The sequence below is a fragment of the Pelophylax lessonae genome (assembly GCF_965119305.1).
Source record: "Pelophylax lessonae genome assembly, chromosome: 3".
Classification (NCBI taxonomy): domain Eukaryota; kingdom Metazoa; phylum Chordata; class Amphibia; order Anura; family Ranidae; genus Pelophylax; species Pelophylax lessonae.
In genome coordinates, this window is record NC_138770.1 from 115,968,679 (window position 1) to 115,990,485 (window position 21,807).

At 42.5% G+C, this 21,807-nt stretch overlaps 1 protein-coding gene across 1 annotated transcript in view; it reads right to left on the minus strand.

The window, feature by feature from the left end:
- The window catches only part of SPATS1 (spermatogenesis associated serine rich 1), a 114,392-nt gene that overhangs the window by 12,020 nt on the left and 80,565 nt on the right, over positions 1 to 21,807 (minus strand). Inside the window, exon 5 of the mRNA XM_082249509.1 lies at positions 6,522 to 6,639. Within this exon, the coding sequence (XP_082105635.1) occupies positions 6,522 to 6,639 (118 nt within the window). The remainder of the gene's footprint in view (positions 1 to 6,521; positions 6,640 to 21,807) is intronic.

Here is a 21,807-nt window from a genome sequence, read left to right on the forward strand (position 1 = left end):
CTATGCTCTTGATACTCCCTTAAATAATCACTAAGCACTTGTAAGGGCTTGTTCCTGTTCCTGCTGTACTCTCTGGGGAAAGAGAGGTTCACCCACTGGAACCTTGTCATAGGTCCAGGGTGGGTAGGAGACAGCGAGACCCCAACCAAGCTACGGCGGTTTGTGGGGTCTGAGGTGGTTATGGTGTCTGGTGGAGTCCTTGGAGCCCTCGGGAAGCACTGGGAGCAACCGTCAATGGAGGTGCCCAGTCGAGGTGCCGGATGATCCATTACACCTCCCTTCCCAAACTTTCCTCAATCCAATTATTTGACTGTACCAACTATATCACAACCTCAACGTTCTTTGACCTTTCCTATGTCCCAGCCCCTTTTAACGCCTGTCATGCCGGCCCTTCATCTATTGTTTTGCTTATTTGACTCCGGCCTTTCTAGATGGAGAGAAATACAAAACCTTTGGCTGGTAAAATAGCTCCCATATTTGTATTTCTTCCATGTCTTTAGCCATTTGTTTGGCGTACATCTTTAATTAGTTTGCATGAAATGAAACCAATTTTTCAAACATTAAAAAACAGTATTTCTTTTACAGAAATGCCATACTTGTAATATATTCTGTTATAAATCATGCTGCGTTCAAGCAATTACCTGGTCATGTGGACATCTGCCCAAAAAATTTAGTCACATTAAACTTCTGCACTGTTAGCATTTCACTAATAATGATGCAGCTTTGCTGAGACCTCAGCCCGGCCAAGAAGTTCCTGAGACACAAATATAGTGCTGATATAAGTGAATTTCCTCCTATTTACTTTGTGTAAGACTTCGGGAACAGCTGCATGTTGCATAATGCCATCAGAAAGTTATTTGGTAGATTTTAACTTCTTTTTCAAGGAATAAAAGAGGCAATAGGCTTTTCACACACTAATAGAAGCTTTTGTCCAACTGGTGTCTTTTTTCTATGCAGAAGACCTTCAATCTAAAACTGCTGCCATGGTGTACATTAACACTTGACTGGTAATACAACCAATCTCTCCACTGCAAAGACACTGCATCACACAGGACAAAATCCCTATTTTCAGGGGAGATACAAGTATTTTTTTTTTTTTTTTTTTTTTTGCATTTTTTCCAACATTTGCAAGTGTAGACATCTGGCCTTAACCAGATGTAACCATTTCAATTTAGTAGTGTTAAGCTTCTGTCAGCTTAGCTGAATAGATAGTACAGCTTTCTTAGGTTCCTCTTAAGCTCTGTAGACTGTTACGCCTGGTACACACAGGCAGTTTTTGAAAAAAAGAAAACTCAGGAGGTCGCTGTACTAACTACGTCATGTTAGTACAGGGATTTGTATATAAAAAGTCGCGCTAAATAATCAATAAATATGACAAGTAAATGTCCATTAGTGAGTCCATAAATAAATAGTAATGTGAAGAAACAGGAGGTTATCAATTCGAGGCTCCCAATGGTGTTATGCTTACCAAAAAGCCAAATATAAATAGCAGGAAATCTAGGTCAGAGATCTTGATGTCTTTAACCAATGGAAACCCTTATGGAACTCCCAGGAAATTCAGATGTATGGTGTTCCAGATCACCGGAGGATAAGCGCATATAACTGTTCTGATGTTATGGGAAATTTGCTGGCTCCAAAAACTCGCTCAAGGTATTGGTCCCCAAGTATATGCCACCAATATAAAAGAGAAGAGGGGAACGCCATAGCATAAAATCCAAGAGACTTTTATTGCAAAAAAGAAAAATACCACTCACATGCAGGATAATATAGATCACATAGATGTATAAGCCGCCGGCCGGTTGGCTATGCTCGCCCGCACTTCCTGGACGCTAAGGGGTGATGTCAGCACGCAGTGACCTTACACGTTTCATCACAGATGACGTTTTCAAAGGTGCGGACGGCGTGCTGACGCCACCTATTTATAGGAACAGCAAAGTAACAACATCCGGAATTGGCAATCAGAACCTCCGCTGCGGCCATTTTGGTATTGGGAAGTTACCACAACTAATGGAAAGCGGAAAGCTCACTATTCTCAAAGTCGGAAATGCTGAATCAGCCATTTTAACTAAGGGGAAATATAACACCATTGGGAGCCTCGAATTGATAACCTCCTGTTTCTTCACATGACTATTTATTTATGGACTCACTAATGGACATTTACTTGTCATATTTATTGATTATTTAGAGCGACTTTTTATATACATATTGTTTTGGGTGCGGTCACACTTGAAGTTGCTGCTTTTGATTTATATAATTTTTTTTAGACTAGCGCGGTTACTATATTTCCTTTATTAGTACAGGGATCTCCCTGCTGTAGTATTGTGTTCTGACATGCAGATCAGCTGCTGGTTTTCCAGCATGCTCTTTTGACAGAAGCTGGTTGTGAGATCGGCTTCTGTCAGAGGAGAAACTAGACACACGGTGTCAGTGCCAAACCAATAGTTTTCGGCTGGTTTTTAGCCCATGTGTACCCATGTGTACCCAGCATAAGTTTTTTTTATGCTGCCAGTAGGAGTCACTGGTGCCTCTGACAATAGTATGAGAGCTACATCAGCCTTTTTCAGCCAGAGTGCACAGGCACCCTGGTGTGCCTCCAGGTTTCCTCAGGGGTGCCTTGGCAAAATTCCTAAAATTTGCTAAAAATTGTATACAAGTCAGTGGCTTGATCGAGCATTGCCTTTTAGTTACAGAAAGCCACAGGCTTTCATGGTGCACCATTAAGACCTTCCAGCTGCTGGCATCCTCACAACCAATGACATCATTCGTTGATAAGAAGGACATTGGGTCCCTACACAGCATCCTTCTTTGCCCCCACGTGCCCCTCTCCATCAGCACTAGGGTCACATTAGCTGAGTGAGGGAGATAAAGACTTGGGGAAAGATGTGTTTGCTACTGAATCTTCTTGGGTTTGATGTGTAGCTTGTTTCACCTGGAGATTGAGGAGTCCTGGAGTAACTCCAAATGTCTTAAGGGGCCAGAGAAGCTTGGATCAGAAGCTTGGACCTTCCTGGATTCTGGTGTCTTCTTCCTAAGGTGTTAGCAGCTGATGTGATAAGTGCTTTACAGTCAGGAGCTAAATCACAGAGTGCCAGGTTGGCCTAAAGATTCTGCATCTGTGAAGACTGTAAGTACTTTTGCAGGCCTCCTAATTTTTAGAGATGGGAATGAGGGACACCTATTAACAAAAGTTTGTAGGCATGGAACACACACCCAGCCACGCCCCCTTAAAGGAGAATTATACAGATGTAGCACCCTCCTATGTAGGTGCTAGAAATAGAAAGTAGAGTTCTGAATCCTGTCTGCTTACCAGAGGGATTGCAGCTAAATCTATCTTGTTCTCTGCCTACTAGAGAGCATGATCTGTTAGTGAGGTCTGCTCAATGTGCTTAGGGGCAACTCATTCTGTCTGCAGAGTGTTTCACACTGGTCCAAAAGGGAGGCATGTTGGACAGTGGGAGGAAACCTGACAAATGAGTGCACAGGTGTTTGATACAGCCCTGGTGATTTGCCAGAGGTAAGTGCCTTGTTGCATGCTAAGATATTGTTTAAATGCCAGGAGCACATGTGCTCGGGGTCTTTTGGCTGTATAGCAGAGTCCTGGAGGGAGAGGGTGGCTGCCTCCTCCTCTATAGAGGTGCCATGCCGCCTCAGGTAGTTGACCTGAGGGCCTGGAGAGTGCTAGTGAAGAACTAAACCCAGAGGTCTAGGGAAGCTGACTAAAAGGGAATACACTGGAGGATCTGATTCTGCAGTACAGTGAGTACAGATCTGTGTCAAGGGGCCTGACCTGAGGGGGGCCACCCCTGAAGTTAGAAGAGTCAGTGGATGGGTGTCAGTAAAGGGGATTCTAGTTAGTGTCCCGAAGAGAATATAGTTCACCAAGTCTATTGCTGCAGAGAAAGAGCAAGGAGATTTAACCCTTTCCATACATGTGGCAGTATGGATTTAGCAGTACAGCTGCTTCCACAAGCAACTTGGTGAGGTCAAGTGAGAGTTGTCCTTATCCATTGTGAATAGTTACAGTTGGAGTATCCCACTATTCCCTTCTCCCTCCCAAGTTCCAAAATTAACACTAAAAACCAAAACCCTTGGACTGTTTATTGAGTGACAAGCCATTGGGAGTAAGGAGGGATGTGTGAACTGTTCCCTAAGTGACTGTGTGCAGGTAATCAGAGGAGGCCCCAGAAGTCATCTTACAGCAAGCCCTACAGGGACAGTGCTACACAAAAAAATATGATTACTGAAACCCACAAGTGCTTTTTTTTTTTTTTTTTACTACTACTATTGCTTTATACTTTCTTGAAATCTACAAATGCAGCTATTTAGAAATTGGATGAAAGATTTAGCACTGGAAACACTTTTTGAAAGATAAAAAGTGCTTTTTGTACACAACTATATAGATCAGACCAAAATGAGGGACAAATGATGAGGAAAGTGGGACAGAGGGACTTTGTTCCAAATTAGGGACAGTTGGGAGCTATGCTTTTGTTCCCCTACTATGGAGCCTGCAAGCTCTTGTCTGTCCTGTAAGCTTACACTCTTCCCCTGAAGTTTTGAGTGATAGTAACCTTCTATTGCTTTGCATCTAAAAGTGATTGGTGCCTATATGTACACATTGCTCCACTATTACTGAGGACTACGCTCCAAGGTGAAATGCTAATCCTCCCATTCCATAGCAGTTCTATTAAGATTAGCGGGTCAGTTGGGTTCTATACAAACATTTTATAGGCCCTGCATTATGAATTGTAACACAATAAACATCTGGCATGTTTTTAAATCCCCCAAACATTAAAACCTAAAAAATATTTTCTAAAGGGGAAGGAAAAAAAATGATAAAACCCCAAAAGTGTAATTGTGCGTCAGCGTGCCCTTACAGTGCAAATGGATGCAAAAATAAGCAAGAAAATGTGCAAAGGAGTGATCTGGGTATTATACTGAAGACTGTGACATGATGTACCTAGACTCTGTGCCTGACTATATCCTCCTTATTGTCCTAATATTCTGTCTTTAACCACTTGCCGACCAGTCACGTTGACTGTACTGCTGCAAAGTGGCTCGTTCCCGTCCAGCGACGTAGACCTACGTCGCTGGACTCCTCCCCTTGTGGGTGGCACGTGCGCGCCGCCGGAGGCTCGCTCCCGCTGTATTCAGTCACAGCGGGAGTCGGGCCACCGCCGCTCTTCCCCGATCGTCAGGGAATCGAGTCTGGAGATCCGCCCGCTTGTGTAAAAAAAGCGGGTGGATCTCCTAAGTGACAGACAGGGTCAGATTGCAGGGTTCAGCATAGCTGAACCTGTGATCTGTCCATGTGTCACATAGTCACCTCCCCCCACACACGTTAGTAAGCACCAGGCATACATTAACCCCTCCCTCTCCAATAAAATTAACCCCTTCCCTGCCAGTGTCATTTTTACAGTAACAGTGCATATTTATAGGACTGATTACTGTAGTAATGTCACTGGTACCCCCAAAAGTGTCAAAAATGTCAGTCAAGGGTCCGATCTGTCCGCCGCAATGTCGCAGTCCCTCAAAAAAAATCGCAGATCGCCGCCATTACTCGTTAAACAAAACAAAACACCAAAAATGACAGAAATCTTTCCCTCAGTTAGTAAACGCAATAACTTTTGCGCAAACCAATCAAAATACGATAATTGTGACTTTTTTTTACCAAACATAGGTAGCAGAAAACAAATTGGCCAAACATTTAAAAAAATTTAGATTTTTACATTTTTTTGGGGGGAATTTCATATAAAAAATGTGAAAAATATTGTTATTTTTTCAAAATTTACGCTCTTTTTTTGTTTATAGCGCAAAAAATAAAAATCGCACAGGTGATCAAATACCACCAAAAGAAAGCTCTGTTTGTGGGAAAAAAAGGACGTAAATTTCGTTTGGGTACGCCATTGCACGACCACGCAATTGTCAGTTAAAGTCGCACAGTGCCGAATCGCAAAAAGTTGTCTGGACGTAAGACAGCAAAATCCTCCGGTGGTAAAGCGGTTAAAGCTGAACTCCAGGCAAACAGTTAAATATACAGATGAAATGCATATGAGAGCTGTTTTTCCTGCTAAGGGATTTGTACTTCTGTTTATTCAGTCATAGGATTTACACAGCTCTGCCACACAACACAGTCCTGCCTAGTAAGTCGAGGGCTGATCCTTCCATGTTGCTGTTTCACTTTCATGTACAGGTCTCCTCACTACCAACCTGAGTAGACAGTGAAATGAGAAGCACACTGATAAGCTCAGCTCACTACCACTCTGCTTTCTTATCTTATTTGCATGCTGCTTGCACTGCAGCACACCAGACTGGCTCCTTGGGCTGCTTCTGAATTACTCTCTATGAGCTCTGCTGTATAGTAGACTACTCGTGATTTCCAACAGCAGCCCTGTTTGCATATATATAGCATTGCAGCTAATAAGTAATTAGTTACTAGTGAAAAGCTGATTTTACAAGGAATTTAGCTCAGTACACAAAAGATATGCCAATAGAAGGACCTAACACCTAATAAAAACACCTACCTAAAATTCACCACCGGCATTGTTGATCCAAATTTATGGAAGTTAGGGCTGTATTCCACTGTATGGAAAGGTTTATCACCTGGCTGGGCCTCAGGGATTCCATTTCTGGGATCAGAGACTTGAAAAACAAGCAAAAAAGGAAGATCACCTTAATAATATGCATTAGTGTTTGAAACAGAACTCCAGCAAAAAATAACAAGTTAAAATAAAAGCATTTGCTTTAATATTCAGCTGCAATGCAGAAAAAAAAATGATAAAAATTCCATAAATACCGTATTTCCCATAGTTTGTAGACATGATACTTTTGAGCAAACCAGTCAAAATATGCTTATTGGGATTATGTTAACCAAAAACATGAAGCATCATACATATTGGCCTAAATTGATTAAGAAATTTGATTTTTTTACATTTTTTTATTGGATATGTTTTATAGGATAAAGTAAAAGACTTTTTTTTGAAAATTGTTGATCTTTTTTTTGTTTAAAGTGCAAAAAATAAAAACCGCAGAAGTGATCAAATTACACCAAAAGAAAGCTATATTTGTGCGGGAAAAAAGAACATAAATTGTATATGGGTACAGCGTGGCACGATCGTGTAATTGTCAGTTAAAGGAACGCAGTGCTGTATCCCAAAAAAATGGCCTGGGCATGAAGGGAGGTAAATCTTCCAGAGGTTAGGTGGTTACAAACATACATTTAATAAAGTATTCATGATTAAAACACTACATTAATCAGCCTGTAGTTCAGCCTTAAAACCCACCTCTAGCTTTTACTCCTTCAAGCATTGCAGAGCGTGGGGAGAAGTTACAACCACTGTTGGGTAGATTTTTCGTCACTTCCTACCCTATTTTAACTGTGGGCAGGAAATGGGGGGAAATGGGGGGGGTTGTCTCCCAAATGATGATATAGACACCAACAAAACCATCTTTTTTTAGTGGAGGAGAGGAAATATAAAACCTCTTAATGGCTTTTATTGCTGTATGCAGACACACTGAGAATATCAGGAAGTCTAACTGTATGTAATTGATTAACATAATCCTATGTTAAATGGGAAAACAGTGCATGACCAATAGTGATACCGGGGGCTCCTATGTTTGACTCTACTTTCTTTAACTCACTGTAGCCTTGCCTTGGCAATCTACTGTTTGCATTAATGGCCCCAGCCTTGGCAACCAACTGAGAATGCAATAGCTGGGCTCATTGAAGAAAGGCAGATCACTGTTAAAACAGTTGATTTTTTAAAAGTTATATAGGTTAAAAATGATACATATCTATTGAGTTCAACCAAGCGGCGTAAGTAGGCATTGTAAGTGCTTAAATAGTCTTTAGAGGTCCCCAGAGTAGTGAGTGGGATGTACCATAGATGGATGGAAAGGCCAACCCATGCCAGCGTGGTACATCTTAGGTGAGGACTTTGTATATTTATATAACTCGACAGTAGTCATCCTGTTTGTTGATTGGTCATGGGAAGCAGTGCAAGGATAAATGACAAAGATTTCATGTTTGAGGCTCTAGCTCCCCTTAGAGGAAGCCAGAAAGAAGAGGTGTAGGCCTATTGGGACTACTCATATTCCTTTGACATGACTCTGATAAAAAGCCCTCAAAGTATGGGTGGCCCCTTGTGTCGGCTGTCATCTCTGCTGTTTTCTGTTTGCAACTAAGGAATGTTCCATAGAGATGACTGGAAGGATGTATATATATGCAAATTAACTGCACTTCTGTAAAAAGTTAAAAGGTTTTTATTGTGTGGACTCTTCCTTATCGTATCCTCAAGATGGGAACATCTTCTGGAAACAAAACTTGTGCTGGGTGAGGATGCTACCGAACCAGCTACTGGGTGATGCTGGTTAGGCCAGGCAGGGCCTCCCTTGGTTGCCTCTGCATTGGCACTCAGGGAAATACCCCATGCCCATATCACCTAAGTCTAAGGGGCCAACTTACAGGTTACAGAGTACAGGTGCTCCTTCACCACATGGCTGTACATGTTAAGGACATGCTTCCCATCACCCAGCTAGGTCAAAACACAACACTTCCAGCTTTAATTTGAAGGACTCTTCTGACTTGGCTACAACCAGTTTCTGTGGAAAACTATTCCCATTTTTAAACATCTTACATTAAAGAAGCCTTTCTGTATGCTGAGGTTAAACTTCTAGACCTCTTGACACAACGCATGCCCCGTTTTCAATGATATTAAAGTGAACAACTTTGCGCCAAGTTGACTACAGTATATAGACCATTTACAGTATATATTTGTATAATGTGATCATATCCCCCTTTAGTCAGTTACCTCAGCAATGTTTGTGTGAATGTGTGGGGGAAGGTGGGTGCATTTGGACTAGTTGAAAAACTTGTAAACTTTTCTCACATCAGGCTTTATGTATCTGCTTTGACTGTTGAGAGAGGAGCCAGATGACAAGACCCTAAATATATATGTATTTTTTTGATATCAGCATCTCTGGCAGTATCATGGTTTAGGCACTGGGAGAGGGGTGATATTAAACCTCTGTTGAGTTTTTACTGTTTTCCAGGGCACCATTAACCCTTTCGCTAGATTCTTCAGGTTAAAGTGGAATTAGCATCAGAGATATTTTTGAATGTTAAGTACATGCAAGCTAGGTAATGTGTAAGTGTAGCAATTGCAGGTATTTGTTAACTCTCAGGTAGATCACAGTACTCAAGAAGGATGGAGTCATCTTTGTTCTGTATTATCAAGGGCCACCATCTACTTTGTGAGCGGAGATGCTGAAAGTGGCTTAGCTATGCCCACAAATATCTGACAAAGATCAGCATATGCTGCAGCCTCCCATTTCATGACTTGCTACAGAGTTGCTTTTCATTGATAACGGGTCAGTAGAGACTATGGAAATGCTGCCTGCAGCAGACAGATTACATCCTCTCAGCTATCACAAAGTTACTGGATGGGAGTTAAAGGACACATTTTAAAGTGTAAGTTCATCTTTTAGAAAGTTTTCAGAAAATTGTCCTATGCAATTCTACATCTAATAGATAGTACGTACTATAACTCCTCCCGTTGAAAGCAGTGAAGGCCCTCAAATTCTAGATGCAGCTCTTTTAGGTTCTCTCCAGGAAAACTGCTTCCCCCCCCATACCTCTCCATCCTCCTGTTTTCAGGGTGGGAGGAATGTCACTATATTGCACCCTTTAGTGGCCGCTCCGGGCCATTCAAACTGCATGCATGTGCAGTGTGTCCCCTCTTGGCTTCAGATAAGCTTATGTAGCACTACCCCCATAGGAGCCACTGATTAAGATGGGTCATTTGTTCTTTGTCTTGACTTTTTCCAAAAAGCATCAGCCCCTCCAACACTACAGGTTGAGTCTACAAACATACAATATCACAGGAAATCACTGAAGGTAATACTTAGTACCCAGTAGTAGGGCTTTATCAAAGAAACAGTCCCCAAACCATGTAGTAAAGGCAAACTTAACATATGGTCACCCAATATGGTTGATAACTAATCAAGCATAAAATGGAATGACAATGGTAAAAACACAATTTAATATACAAAGTGATTAATAGTAAGGACTAGGCAAAAATTTACATTTGGCATCAAGATCAGCAGAAACCGTAGCTAGGCCACCTCAAGTCCAGCAAAAAGCAGTAGTAAAGTTTAATCTACAGAGTACTGAAACTATACTGCTAATATGCATTTATAATGGCAATGCTAATCCTAGACAGACTGGGTATGCACAGTCCAAAAGAAAAGGAGGATGGTAGCAGAGTTGTTCGTCTGCTAGCTATTGTTTGGGCTCTTCAATAGGGATGATCGAACGGTTCGGGTCGACCATCGGTTCAGCCCGAACATTGGCTGTTGGAGGTTCGGCCGAATTTAGAACTTTTTCCTGAAAAAGTTCGGAATTCGGCAACCAGAACCGACCAAAATGCAATGGTTCAGGAAATGGGCTTTAAAAGCTCGTGATTGGACCAGAACCATCAGTAAAAGCCAATTGAGGGGGCAGGAGAATGCTAGGAATGTGATTGGAGTGAATAGGGGGTCCATAGTCCAATCATTAGTGAATACGCCCCCCAGTATATAAGATAGCCCCCGCCAAATTCCTAGCATTGTTATACAGGGACATGGAAGAGAGTGGAAGCAGTTCTGTTACTTCTGCTTCAAAGTGTCATTTAGCAATTTTTAGTGTGAGGAAAGGGATATCTAGTGTAGTTAGGGTGCTATTTTCCACTATAGTTAGCTTTAATTATTTAGTTTCTGTAGGGAAAGTGTTAAGTGTAAGGGGACCGTAGTGTAGTGTAGGGTTAACTGACTCTGACTGCTATGGCAGGGTGACAAAACCCTTCCATATCAGGGTTACCGCTATAGAGAAAAGATCGTTTCTCTTGTGTCACATTCAGAGCACTGATATGGCTTCTCACCGGTCAGCTTGCTTTTTGGCTGCAGGCGTTTATAGAGCTTTTTTGAGGAGATGTTTGGAGTCAGGCATGACATCTGAACATCTGTGTAGGTGTATATACTGTATACAGACACCCATGTCTGTATATATACACATACACATATATAGGTGTTATAGGAGCGGAGCCATATTAGTGTGAATTAGCGCAAGCATAGATTTCTGCTATTTTCACACCTATATATGTATATATATATTGCGCTAATTAAATAATTAACAGGCATATGGCTCCGCTCCTATAACACCTATATGTGTGTATGTGTATAAATATATACAAGTGTGTGTGTGTATATATATAACCCTATACAGAAGTTCAGATGTTTTGCTTGCCTCCAAAGACCCCAAAAAATGCCCAAAAAAATGCCTGCGCCAAAAAAAAAATTCCCAGGTGTGTTCTTGCAGGCGTTTTTTTTGGGCATTTTTTTGGGGTCTTTGGAGGCAGGCAAAACATCTGAACTTCTGTATAGGGTTATATATACACACACACTTATATGTATTTTACACATACACATATATAGGTGTTATAGGAGAGAAGGCATATTAGTGTGAATTAGCGCAAGCATAGATTTCTGCTATTTTCACACCTATATATGTGTATGTGTATATATACAGACATGGGTGTATGTATATATACCCCTACACAGAAGTTCAGATGTTTTGCCTGCCTCCAAAGTCCCCCAAAAAAACGCTTGCTACTAAACCGGCAAGGTGTGAAAATAGCGGAGCCATATCCCTGTTCTATAAGTGACATAATACAAACAATCTTTTTTTTAATGGTTCTGGACATGCTACAGAGCTGAAACTTCACAGGTACACTTTTTAGACCCACCAGACACTAAATCCAAAGTCAAAATCCACTATTGTGTGATTAATAGTCCCTGGGGCATGACCCAGAACCCTAGGCACTTTTTAGGGGCATTTATTGGGTTTTAGGGCTTCAAAATGGTGTTTTTTGATTACCGAAGTTTGGGTCCCATTGATTTCAATGGGGTTCTGAAATCTGGGCCGAAGTTCGGATGTTCTGGCCGAACCAAACTTTTGAAAAGTTCGATCATCCCTACTCTTTAAATGGGTCAGTGCACTTAAAGTGGTAGTAAACTTTTTTTTATTTATACTTTTTTTTTATTATAAGCTTACCTATTGGTAAAATGAATATCTCCTAAGTGTGCACCGTTTAGGAGATATTCTAACAAGCAGCAGCCAGTGACATTACTGTCTCATGTGCTGTAAAGGAATTGCATACCTGTGCTGTTCCTTCAAAGCTGGGTACTGCGGGTGAGACTCCTGTGCAAATGTGCGAGAGTGATGTCATCGTGGCTTGTAAAGTCAGATAGCCGGAGTCCCTGAACCCGAAAGGGAGAGTGGGTGAAGATGGAAGCCTCTGCAGTGGTGACAGCGCTTCATTGTAAGGTAAGTGTTTCATAATTGTGCTTTTGCATTATGCCTTTACTTTGCAGGGTTTGTATTTGTTTTTATTTTTTGAAATGCTTTACCATCGCTTTAACGACAGTCCTAGTTAACCTGCATGCATTAAAAGTACAGTATAGTTTCGGCACTGGTGCAAGGTAGATGTGGTTCAGATACGGTAAAGATTTAGTACAATGCGCTAAAGGGTTGGTTTCTGCAGTCTAGGTTAGGAATAAGTGCAGTATAGGGTGCAATATAAGTGTGGTATGGATTGGGTACACTTGGTGTCCTGCTCTCAGTGGCTCAGTCCCTGCTGGAAGTATCAGCAATGGGCAAATGGCCCTCCCACCAGTCCCTGGGATGCCTTGCTGTAGAAGGCGAGACCCCTCAGTCTCTCCTCAAAAGCCTCTGCTGATCAGTGGTCAGAAATGGAGTTTGAGTGGATGCTCCAGTCTCCATGCTGCAGCCGTGCATGTGCTGCGATGTGGACGGTGCTGCGCTGCTCCCGGGTGACCTCACTCCCAGTCTCAGTTCTCTACTCGTATGGTCTCTAGCTGGCAGGCGAATATGCAACAGAAGTGCTCTCTCTCTAACTCCCTCTGGGCTAATGGTCATTTTAATAAAAATCCTCTCTCCACTCCTCCTGCTGCAAAGTGCATATTGGGAAATGTAGTGTAACCATTATAGTGTAGTCATTATATGGTTGCTGCCTCAAACTACTACTCCCAGGATTTTCAGTGCTCTGCATAGATGTCTATAGGCTTGCTTGTCTTTAGCTCCCCCCCCCCCCCCCCCTGCATGCCTCAGGAGAATGATGCAGCATAACATCAGTATCTCAGTAGAGAGAGAGAGAAGCTTAAAGAGCAATATCTCCATCTTAATATGGCTGTAGCCCAGCACCTAGCTACACTTTGTAGTGGCAGCTGCTGGCTATTCAATATCTGCGCATGTGTACAGCCACTATTAAGTTTAGCTGAAACCAGGAAAAGGTGCACTGTGCATGTGCGCAGGTTGAATGGCCCAGAGTGGCCATTAGAGGCCGCAATACAGGGAATTTCAGACTGTCCGAAACATGGCAGTATGGAGAGGTATGGGGGGCCAGTGCTTTTTCTGGAGCTGACCCAAAACAGCTGCATCTAGCCATGGGAGGACCTTCACCACTTCCAACAGGAAGATCTATGGTATACCATTCAGTAGATGTAGAGTTGCTTACAGGGGGTTTCTTGAAATCTATCTGAAATTATTTTAAAAAATTCGTTTTTTTTAGAACTAAAACTGCTTTTATATATTGTGACGCATTATTGTAAAGCAAAGGTCCACTTTAAATCAGCTATATTTCATAAGGCAAACTGATAGAACCAAAGACTAGCTGTACAGAATAGGAAAAGAGGCAGGCACTTTAGAGGCAGGCGGTGGCATTATAGTCGTTTCAGAAGAGGGTTTTTCTTCTTTTTCACTGTACTCGCTATATAAAAAGCAACATGACTTACTGCTTGTGTGGTCTGCAGAATGTATCACTGCAGTTCCAATGTAATGGTGTAATTTATGGATGGGATGAGCCGCTCTCTTTAGCTTTCACAGAGTGTCCCGCTATATGAATAATTAATCTGGACACGCATGCTGCAACTATCTATCTTCTGGGGGACTCACCATTAGGTTTCCTTGTAAGAAACAAGCACGCTGGGTCAGTACAGCTCATCACCAGGGGAGGATTAGGAATACTGCTGCCTACACAAAATGATTGTGACAATGATAATGCCGGGTGAAAGATAACCAACACAGCTTCATATAAAAGCAAGGCAGAGAACTGCTTTAAACATAAAAAAACACAGGTCACTGTCACTTTTTTCTTTTCACCCTTTATTTTTGCATCAAGCATTACCTACATACCCAGATAACATTTCAGAAAAGCATCAGCATCATTCCTGTGAAAATGTAATAACATTTCACAAGAAAAAAAAAAATAAAAAATAAAAAATATATATATATATATATATATAACGGAAAATTGATATCAAATACTTACCGTAATTTTCCTTTCCTGATGGACTCCATGGCAGCATACGTTCGGGTAGGCTCCGCCTCCTCTCCTACCTCATAGGACCCCACTCCCATAAATCTTTGCTCCCTTTCAGCATCAGTGTTCTGTAACTAGCCTACTCAGGAATTGGGAGGGGACTCCTGCTGCCATGGAGTCCATCAGGAAAGGAAAATTACGGTAAGTATTTGATATCAATTTTCCGTTTTCCTGAAAGACTCCATGGCAGCATACGTTCGGGAAATAACTTGCTATACACTCCCGGGTGGGAAGATGCTGAACAAAGAAAACTTTAATTGGCACTATCAACTGACAAGACTTGTATGCCAAAATTAACGGAAGATAAAGCAGCAGGTTCAATACAGTAATGGGAAAGGAAAGTATTAACAGATGACCAGGATGCTGCTTTGCAGATCACGTCAGGCGCGACGTGTTTGGAAGCTGCCCAAGACGTAGCGACGCTTCTTGTAGAGTGAGCTGTAATCGCCTCTGGAGGAGCCAAGCCCTTCGCTCTATACGCCCATTGGATAGCCTGAACAATCCACGCAGCCACTGCTTTAGAAGATGCCCGCATTCCTTTCTTCTTGCCATGGAGCAGAACAAAAAGGAAATCCGTTTGGCGGAAGGAGGATGTGGCCTCCAAATATTGACTTAGAGTGTTGCCCACGTCTAGAGGATGAATTGAAGAATTCCCATCAGTTCTGAAGGTGGGAAGAACTATTTCAGCATTTTCGTGAAAAACAGAGGACACTTTTGGATTCGACCCCAGCATAGGGATAAGGACCACCCTGTCTTGAAAAAAGGTCAGAAAAGGCTCTTTGTGACCCAAACTGTGTATCTCAGAGACCCTCTTAGCGGAGGAAATGGCCACCAAAAATGCTGTCTTCAACGTAAGTTCTTTGATAGACATAGAAGCAACATCCTTTGAAGAAAAAAAGTCCAAAACTAATAGAAGATCCCATTTTGGAAATCTCGGCCTTCTCTGAGGCCTAAGCCTGACTGCGCCCTTAAAAAATTGCTGAATCAGATGATGACTTGCCCACTGAATTCCGGTGAAGGCTGAAATGGCAGATACCTGCACCCGGAGAGAACTAACCGAGAGGGACAGATCCAGACCAGATTGTAAAAAACTTTATATATATATATATATATATACACACATATATATATATATATATATATATATATATATATACTGTATATATATATATATATATATATATGTATATATTTATATATATAAATAACATTTAAAATTAAAGTTTATCTCCAGCCAAAACTTTTAAGTTTTGGATAGAGTGGGGAAAGATTAGAACACCTGTTGTATTCTTTCTCTGCTATCCGGGATATCATTAAGCCTTTTTCTGCCACCAACGAATATCAGTAACGGGGGTTTTACGAACACTACAATCCATGTAAATCTGACAAGCTATTCGCTTTCAGATGGAAGTCACCAGTTGACTGTGCAGCTGCCCATCCAAAGACCCTCCTCCCCCTGCACAAAATGGGCGCCCTCCTTGCACAACAGCTGTGGACCCGGGACTGGCATGATGGGTATTGTGACAAACTCACTCAGGACAGGGGCTTTTGGAAGGGACTGCAAGATAGCCTTTTTGCCTACTGGCTATGGGCCCTGGCTTGTGAGGGAACACTGCTCTTTATGGGGTGTATTCTGGAGGGATTTTTACTTTGGATTCAAGTCCACATCTCCCCACGACACACAAACTCTGAGACTCTAGGCCTAGGATCCATGTTAAAGGCCTAGCAGCCTATTGCCAATAGGGGACTGCTCTGCACAGTCAGACTCATGGCAGATGCTAATATCATCAGCTCAACCACCTGTCTTCCTGTTGATTGTGCTGATTAACTTACCTATTGTCTACTGTGGTGATGTGTTTACACTTTTAATAATGTGTATTTTACTTCATGAGCTCAATGATGACTAGTCTGCAAGTTAATTATCTCAAGTTAATTAAATCACTGTCATCTATTAGTTTTTAGTGGAAAAGTAGAATATTGTTTGTGTTAGTTGTTCCTTAAATATGTAAATTATATTTCTGTACACAATTTCATCTGCATATGATAATGTAATCAGGCACCTGACCTGGTGGGGTATATATTAGGTGTGAGTTTGTTTAATAAATGTTCCAGATCTTATACAAGCCATTCTCGGCTAGTTTTGTATGGGGCGGCTAGAATATCTGATATCTATGTTCAAGACTGAAGGAAGCGGTATTCTGACGGAAGCACACAAGCACATTGTGGGGTCGCAGTTCCGTTACAGGTATTAATGGGTAGAGGGGAAGGAGACAAGTGAATGTCCGTTAACTGATCTCCTTAGCTACAAAAAACCTGGAAGTGATAAGTATTTTGTCACTTCCAGTTTCTGTCACTTTCCCCAGTTGTTGTGGCTGGGGAAGGAGCTAACAGAGCACAACTGTTCTCCATTAGCTTTAATGTAATACAGAGGAGACATCAGGGATCAAATTGACTGCGTATGTCCCATTAAAGTGGAATTTTACCCATTACAGTTTAATAACAATTAATGTTCTTTAAAAAAAGAACATGCATTCCACAATAATAATTATGCTACCAAACTTAGTGTTTGCTGTATATTGCCCAGCATTGCTCCTGTTTCTTCTTGCTGGAGGCTGCCATTTTGTTGAAGCCCAGAGAAGTTGCTTCCTTATTGGAATCTCTCCCCCTCTCCTTAATCTCAAAAACTACATGTCACTTTCTGTAATCAAAATGTGTGCATTTCCAGCCTTGAGTGTGGGTCTTGTCTCAGATAGAGAGGAAGGCTCGTAGCTTTGCAATGCTGAAGTTCACAGGAGAGGGAGAAAAAAAAGAATATTAGGGAGAAAAGATAAGACACTATCCTTGTAAGTTTAACACTTTTCTGTCTTCCTGGCAACAGAGTTTGTCCTGTCACCTCTCATTTTCTTCAATCTATGTTACCTCCACAGTCTGTGTCATTCCTGTAATTTTCTTCCCCCTTCAGCAACAGTAAATCCTAACGCTGTAAGCTGATCAGCCTCTAGTGGCTCTGATTTTACGCACATTGCTGAGAATAGAGGGCAACTAAGCATGTGCAGAGCAGGGGGAGACAGTGTGGCACTGGATTTTAAAGAGGAAGTAAACTTCCATCTTTAAGTTTTACCTAGAGGTAAGCCTATATTAAGGATTACCTATAGGTAGTGTAAATATCTCCTAAACATGCACCATTTAGGATATATTTACTGACCTAGCAGCCAATTATGTCACTGGCACATGCACTCTGAAGGAACGGCTGCCCGTGCTGTTTCTTTAGAGCAGTGTGCCATGACTGGTGGCTCCCACGTTCATGCGTGAGAGTGATGTCGTCGCGGCTTCAGCCAGTCACAGAGGCGGAGCCGCAAACCAGTAAGGAAGACCTACACAAGGTTGGAATGGGCTACAAGACTATCGCCGAGCAGCTTGATAGGAGGGTGATGTGGGTAGGAGGGTGACGAGGTAAGAGGGTGACGAGGGTGACAGTTGGTGCGATTATTTGCAAATGGAAGAAACACAAAAAAAAACTGTCAATCTCCCTCGGTCTGGGGCTCCATGCAGGATCTAACCTTGTGGAGTTTGAATAATCATGGGAACAGTGAGGAATCAGCCCATAACTACACTGGAAAATCTTGTCAATGATCTCAAGGCACCTGGGATCATAGTCACCAAGAAAACAATAAGTAACACACTACGCCATGAAGAACTGAAATGCTGCAGCACTCGCAAGGTCCCCCTGCTCAATAAAGTACATGTACAGGCCCATCTAAATTTCAGTAATGAACATTTGAATGATTGAGAGGACAACTGGGTGAAAGTGTTGTGGTCAGATGAGACCAAAATCGATCTCTTTGGCATCAACTCAACTCGCCGTGTTTTGAGGAGGAGAAATGCTGCCTATGACCCCAAAAACACCATCCCCACTGTCAAACATGGAGATGGAAACATTATGCTTTGGGGGTGTTTTTCTGCTAAGGGGACTGGACAACTTCATTGCATCAAAAAGACGATAGACAGGGCCGTTTACCGTCAAATCTTGGGTGAGAACTTCCTTCCCTCAGCCAGGGCATTCAAAATGGATTGTGGATGGGTATACCAGCATGACAATGACCCAAAACATGCCCAAGGCAACAACGGAGTGGCTCAATAACAAGCACATTAAGGGCCTTGAGTAGCCTAGCCAATAATGTAAATTCTCAACCTAATCTGGTCCACATAGAAAATATGTGGAGGGATTACCAAATGTCAGCCTTGAAACCTTAATGACTTGGAGAGGATCTGCAAAGAGGAGTGGGACAAAATCCCTACCTAGAAGTGTGCAAACCTGGTGGCCAACTACAAGAAACGTCTGACCTCTGTGATTGCCAACAAGAGTTTTGCCACCAAGTACGAAGTCATGTTTTGCGAAGGAGTCAAATTCTTGTTTCACCCATTAAAATGCAAATTAATTTATAACTTTTTTTAAATGCATTTTTCTGGATTCTGTTGTTGTTATTCTATCTCTCACTGTTAAAATAAACCTGCCATTGAAATGATAGACGGATTATTTCTTTGTCAGAGGGTAAATGTAAAAAATCAGCAGGGGATCAAATACTTTTTTCCCTCACTGTACACTTTAACCACTTGCTGTCCACAAAACATATACAATGTCCTGGATTCAGGTGGCTATAAAAAGCTCATGGCTGTAGCTTAGTATAATTTTTTTACAGTCAGCAATTAGCTGAGCAGTAAAAGTGATCTGATCAGTTCTACAGCCCCCCCCCCCCCACTGTTCCCCCAATGAGCCCAGGGGCCACAGTAAATGGTTGGGATTGCAGTGACAGAGAAGATCAAGGGACATCTGTTCCCAATCACCTCTGTTACTAATGAACCTAGATGCAATAATGATGCCATCACTCCCAGTTTCAGAAATACCATTCCCTGGCTGCTAAAGCAGCTGATCATATAAGATCTGTGGTTGATTAACTGCATTGGAGGGAAGGGTGACATTGGGGGTCAAACTAAGCACCTGTCTTGTCCCCTTTGTGATACCAATAAAGTTAAATAAAAATTACAGAAAAGTTTAAAAAGTGAAAAAACAAAATGCATACTCACAAATGCAAACTTGTGCCTATATGTAAAAATTTACTAAACGTGTGAGGTATCACCAAGAGTGTTAGAGGGAGAGTAACGATTCTAGGGCTATCCCTTGCTATTAATTCTACACTGATAACCTGTAACATATTTTAAAGAGTCACCTACAAAAAATTTTAGGTAATGTAGTTTGTCATTATTTCATGGGTACACACAATTTTAAGCCTTGACATGTTTGGTATCTATTTACTCGCAAAACGCAAAACCATCTTTTATATTTTACCAAAAAAATTGGGTAATAAATTGTGTTTATGTACACTAAATATTTTTTTTGTGTATTTTTTTCTGAAAATTTGCATTTGATATACAGCTGTGCAAATACCAAGCAACATAAAAAATTCCATCAGTCACCATTTTTTACATACACATACACTGTTGAATACTATGGTTTGATGATGTAGCATGAATGTATGGTAAAAAAATGGTATCATTCTGTTATAGATATTGAATACCATCACCCTTGAGGAAGACATTGTTTAAAACTAGGGTTGAGCGAACACCTAGATGTCCGTGTTCGACGGGTTCGGCCGAACTTTAAAAAAAAGTCCGGGTCCGTGTCCCGGACTTTTACCGAACTTTTCCCGGACACCGAACCCCATTGAAGTCAATGGGGACCCGAACTTTAAGGCACTAAAATGGCTCTAAAACACCAAAGGAAAGGGCTAGAGTGCTGCAAATGGCAGCAAAACGTAATTAAGAGCATGGCAAGTGCTCTGCAAACAAATGTGGATAGGGAAATAACTTAAAACAACAAAAAAAAAACAGAAAAATAAAACAATGTTCTTCTTCATCTCTGAAGGACGAGGCCCATATGGAGTAGGAGGGAGGTTGAGGTGGTGGTGGATGTGGCGGTGACATAGGCGTGCGCACAGGGTGTGCTGGGTGTGCCTGGGCACACCCTAATCACCTAGGGCACATAGCATTGCCAGTGAGGAGATGGGAAAGATCTCCCTGGGACCTGCTCTGCTCTATTTCTCCTTGCCTACAGGTACATGGCCCCGATACATTACTCTCCCTGCTGGCAAACACATGCATGTGTATTTCAACTTTGGGGTGCACACCTTAATGCAATAGGCTGCGCACACCTATGGGCGGTGTAGGTGGAAGCGGCGGTGGAGGAGGACCAGGGCCGGATTAACAGCATCATGGGCTTGGTGCTGAGGATTTTGAAGGGCCTTAAGGGCCGTGCCTTGCCATGCACCCAGAGGAGGAAGGGTGCAGCCATGCATGCCTAATTCAACATGGGATGCTGTCTCTGAAGCCCATAAACACATCCATGCATCGCCAACTGTCCCTCCTTGTCCGGCCTTCACGCTGTGTGGGGAGGTTCTGAGGGTGCTGCCTGGGGAAGCGAGCATAGAAGCCAGACTTCTGTGTTTACAAGTGACAGAAGAGCGGTAACAGTGAATATGGCCAACCCGGGGCCTATATAAAAGGTAGGGGCCTGGAGCTGCAGCTCCAATAGCCCCTACATTAATCTGGCCCTGAGGAGGAGAACGAGGTAGCCAACACTGCTTCTTTTCAAAAATTTTAAATGAGGGTACACCCCAAAAGAGTGAGAAAGAGCAAAAATGGAACAATGGGTGGGTAAGGTCGGTATCCATTGCTATTCTGCATAAGGTACGGAAAAGTCCCGTGGGATCCATGCCTGGTTCATTTTAATGAACGTGAGCTTGTCCACATTGTCTCTGGACAGGCGGCTGCGCTTGTCTGTTATAACGCCCCCAGCCGTGCTAAATACCCGTTCAGATAATACACTGGCTGCAGGGCACGCCAGCACCTCCAAGGCGTAAAGGGCAAGCTCAAGCCATGTGCCCAATTTGGAGACCCAGAAGTTGAAGGGGGCAGACCCGTCATTCACTACATGTAGGCGTGTGCACACATACTGCTCCACCATGTTGGTAAAATGCTGCCTCCTGCTAAGACGTTCCATCTGAGCTGCTGGTGCTGCTGTTTGTTGTGGCGTGCTGACAAAGCTTTTCCACATTTCGGCCATGCTAACCCTGCCTTCTGAGGTGCTGGCGGTGCCCTGGTTGCGTTGGTGACCTCCTCCTCCTCCTCCTCTGCCTTGTGCTTCCACTGTGGCCCCGCTGTCAGATGGGAATGCCAGCAGCATGGCGTCTACCAGCGTGCGCTTGTACTCGCGCATCTTGCGATCGCGCTCCAGTGAGTGAATTAAGGACGGTACGTTGTCCTTGTAACGGGGATCCAGCAGCGTGGCCACCCAGTAATCAGCACAAGTTAGAATGTG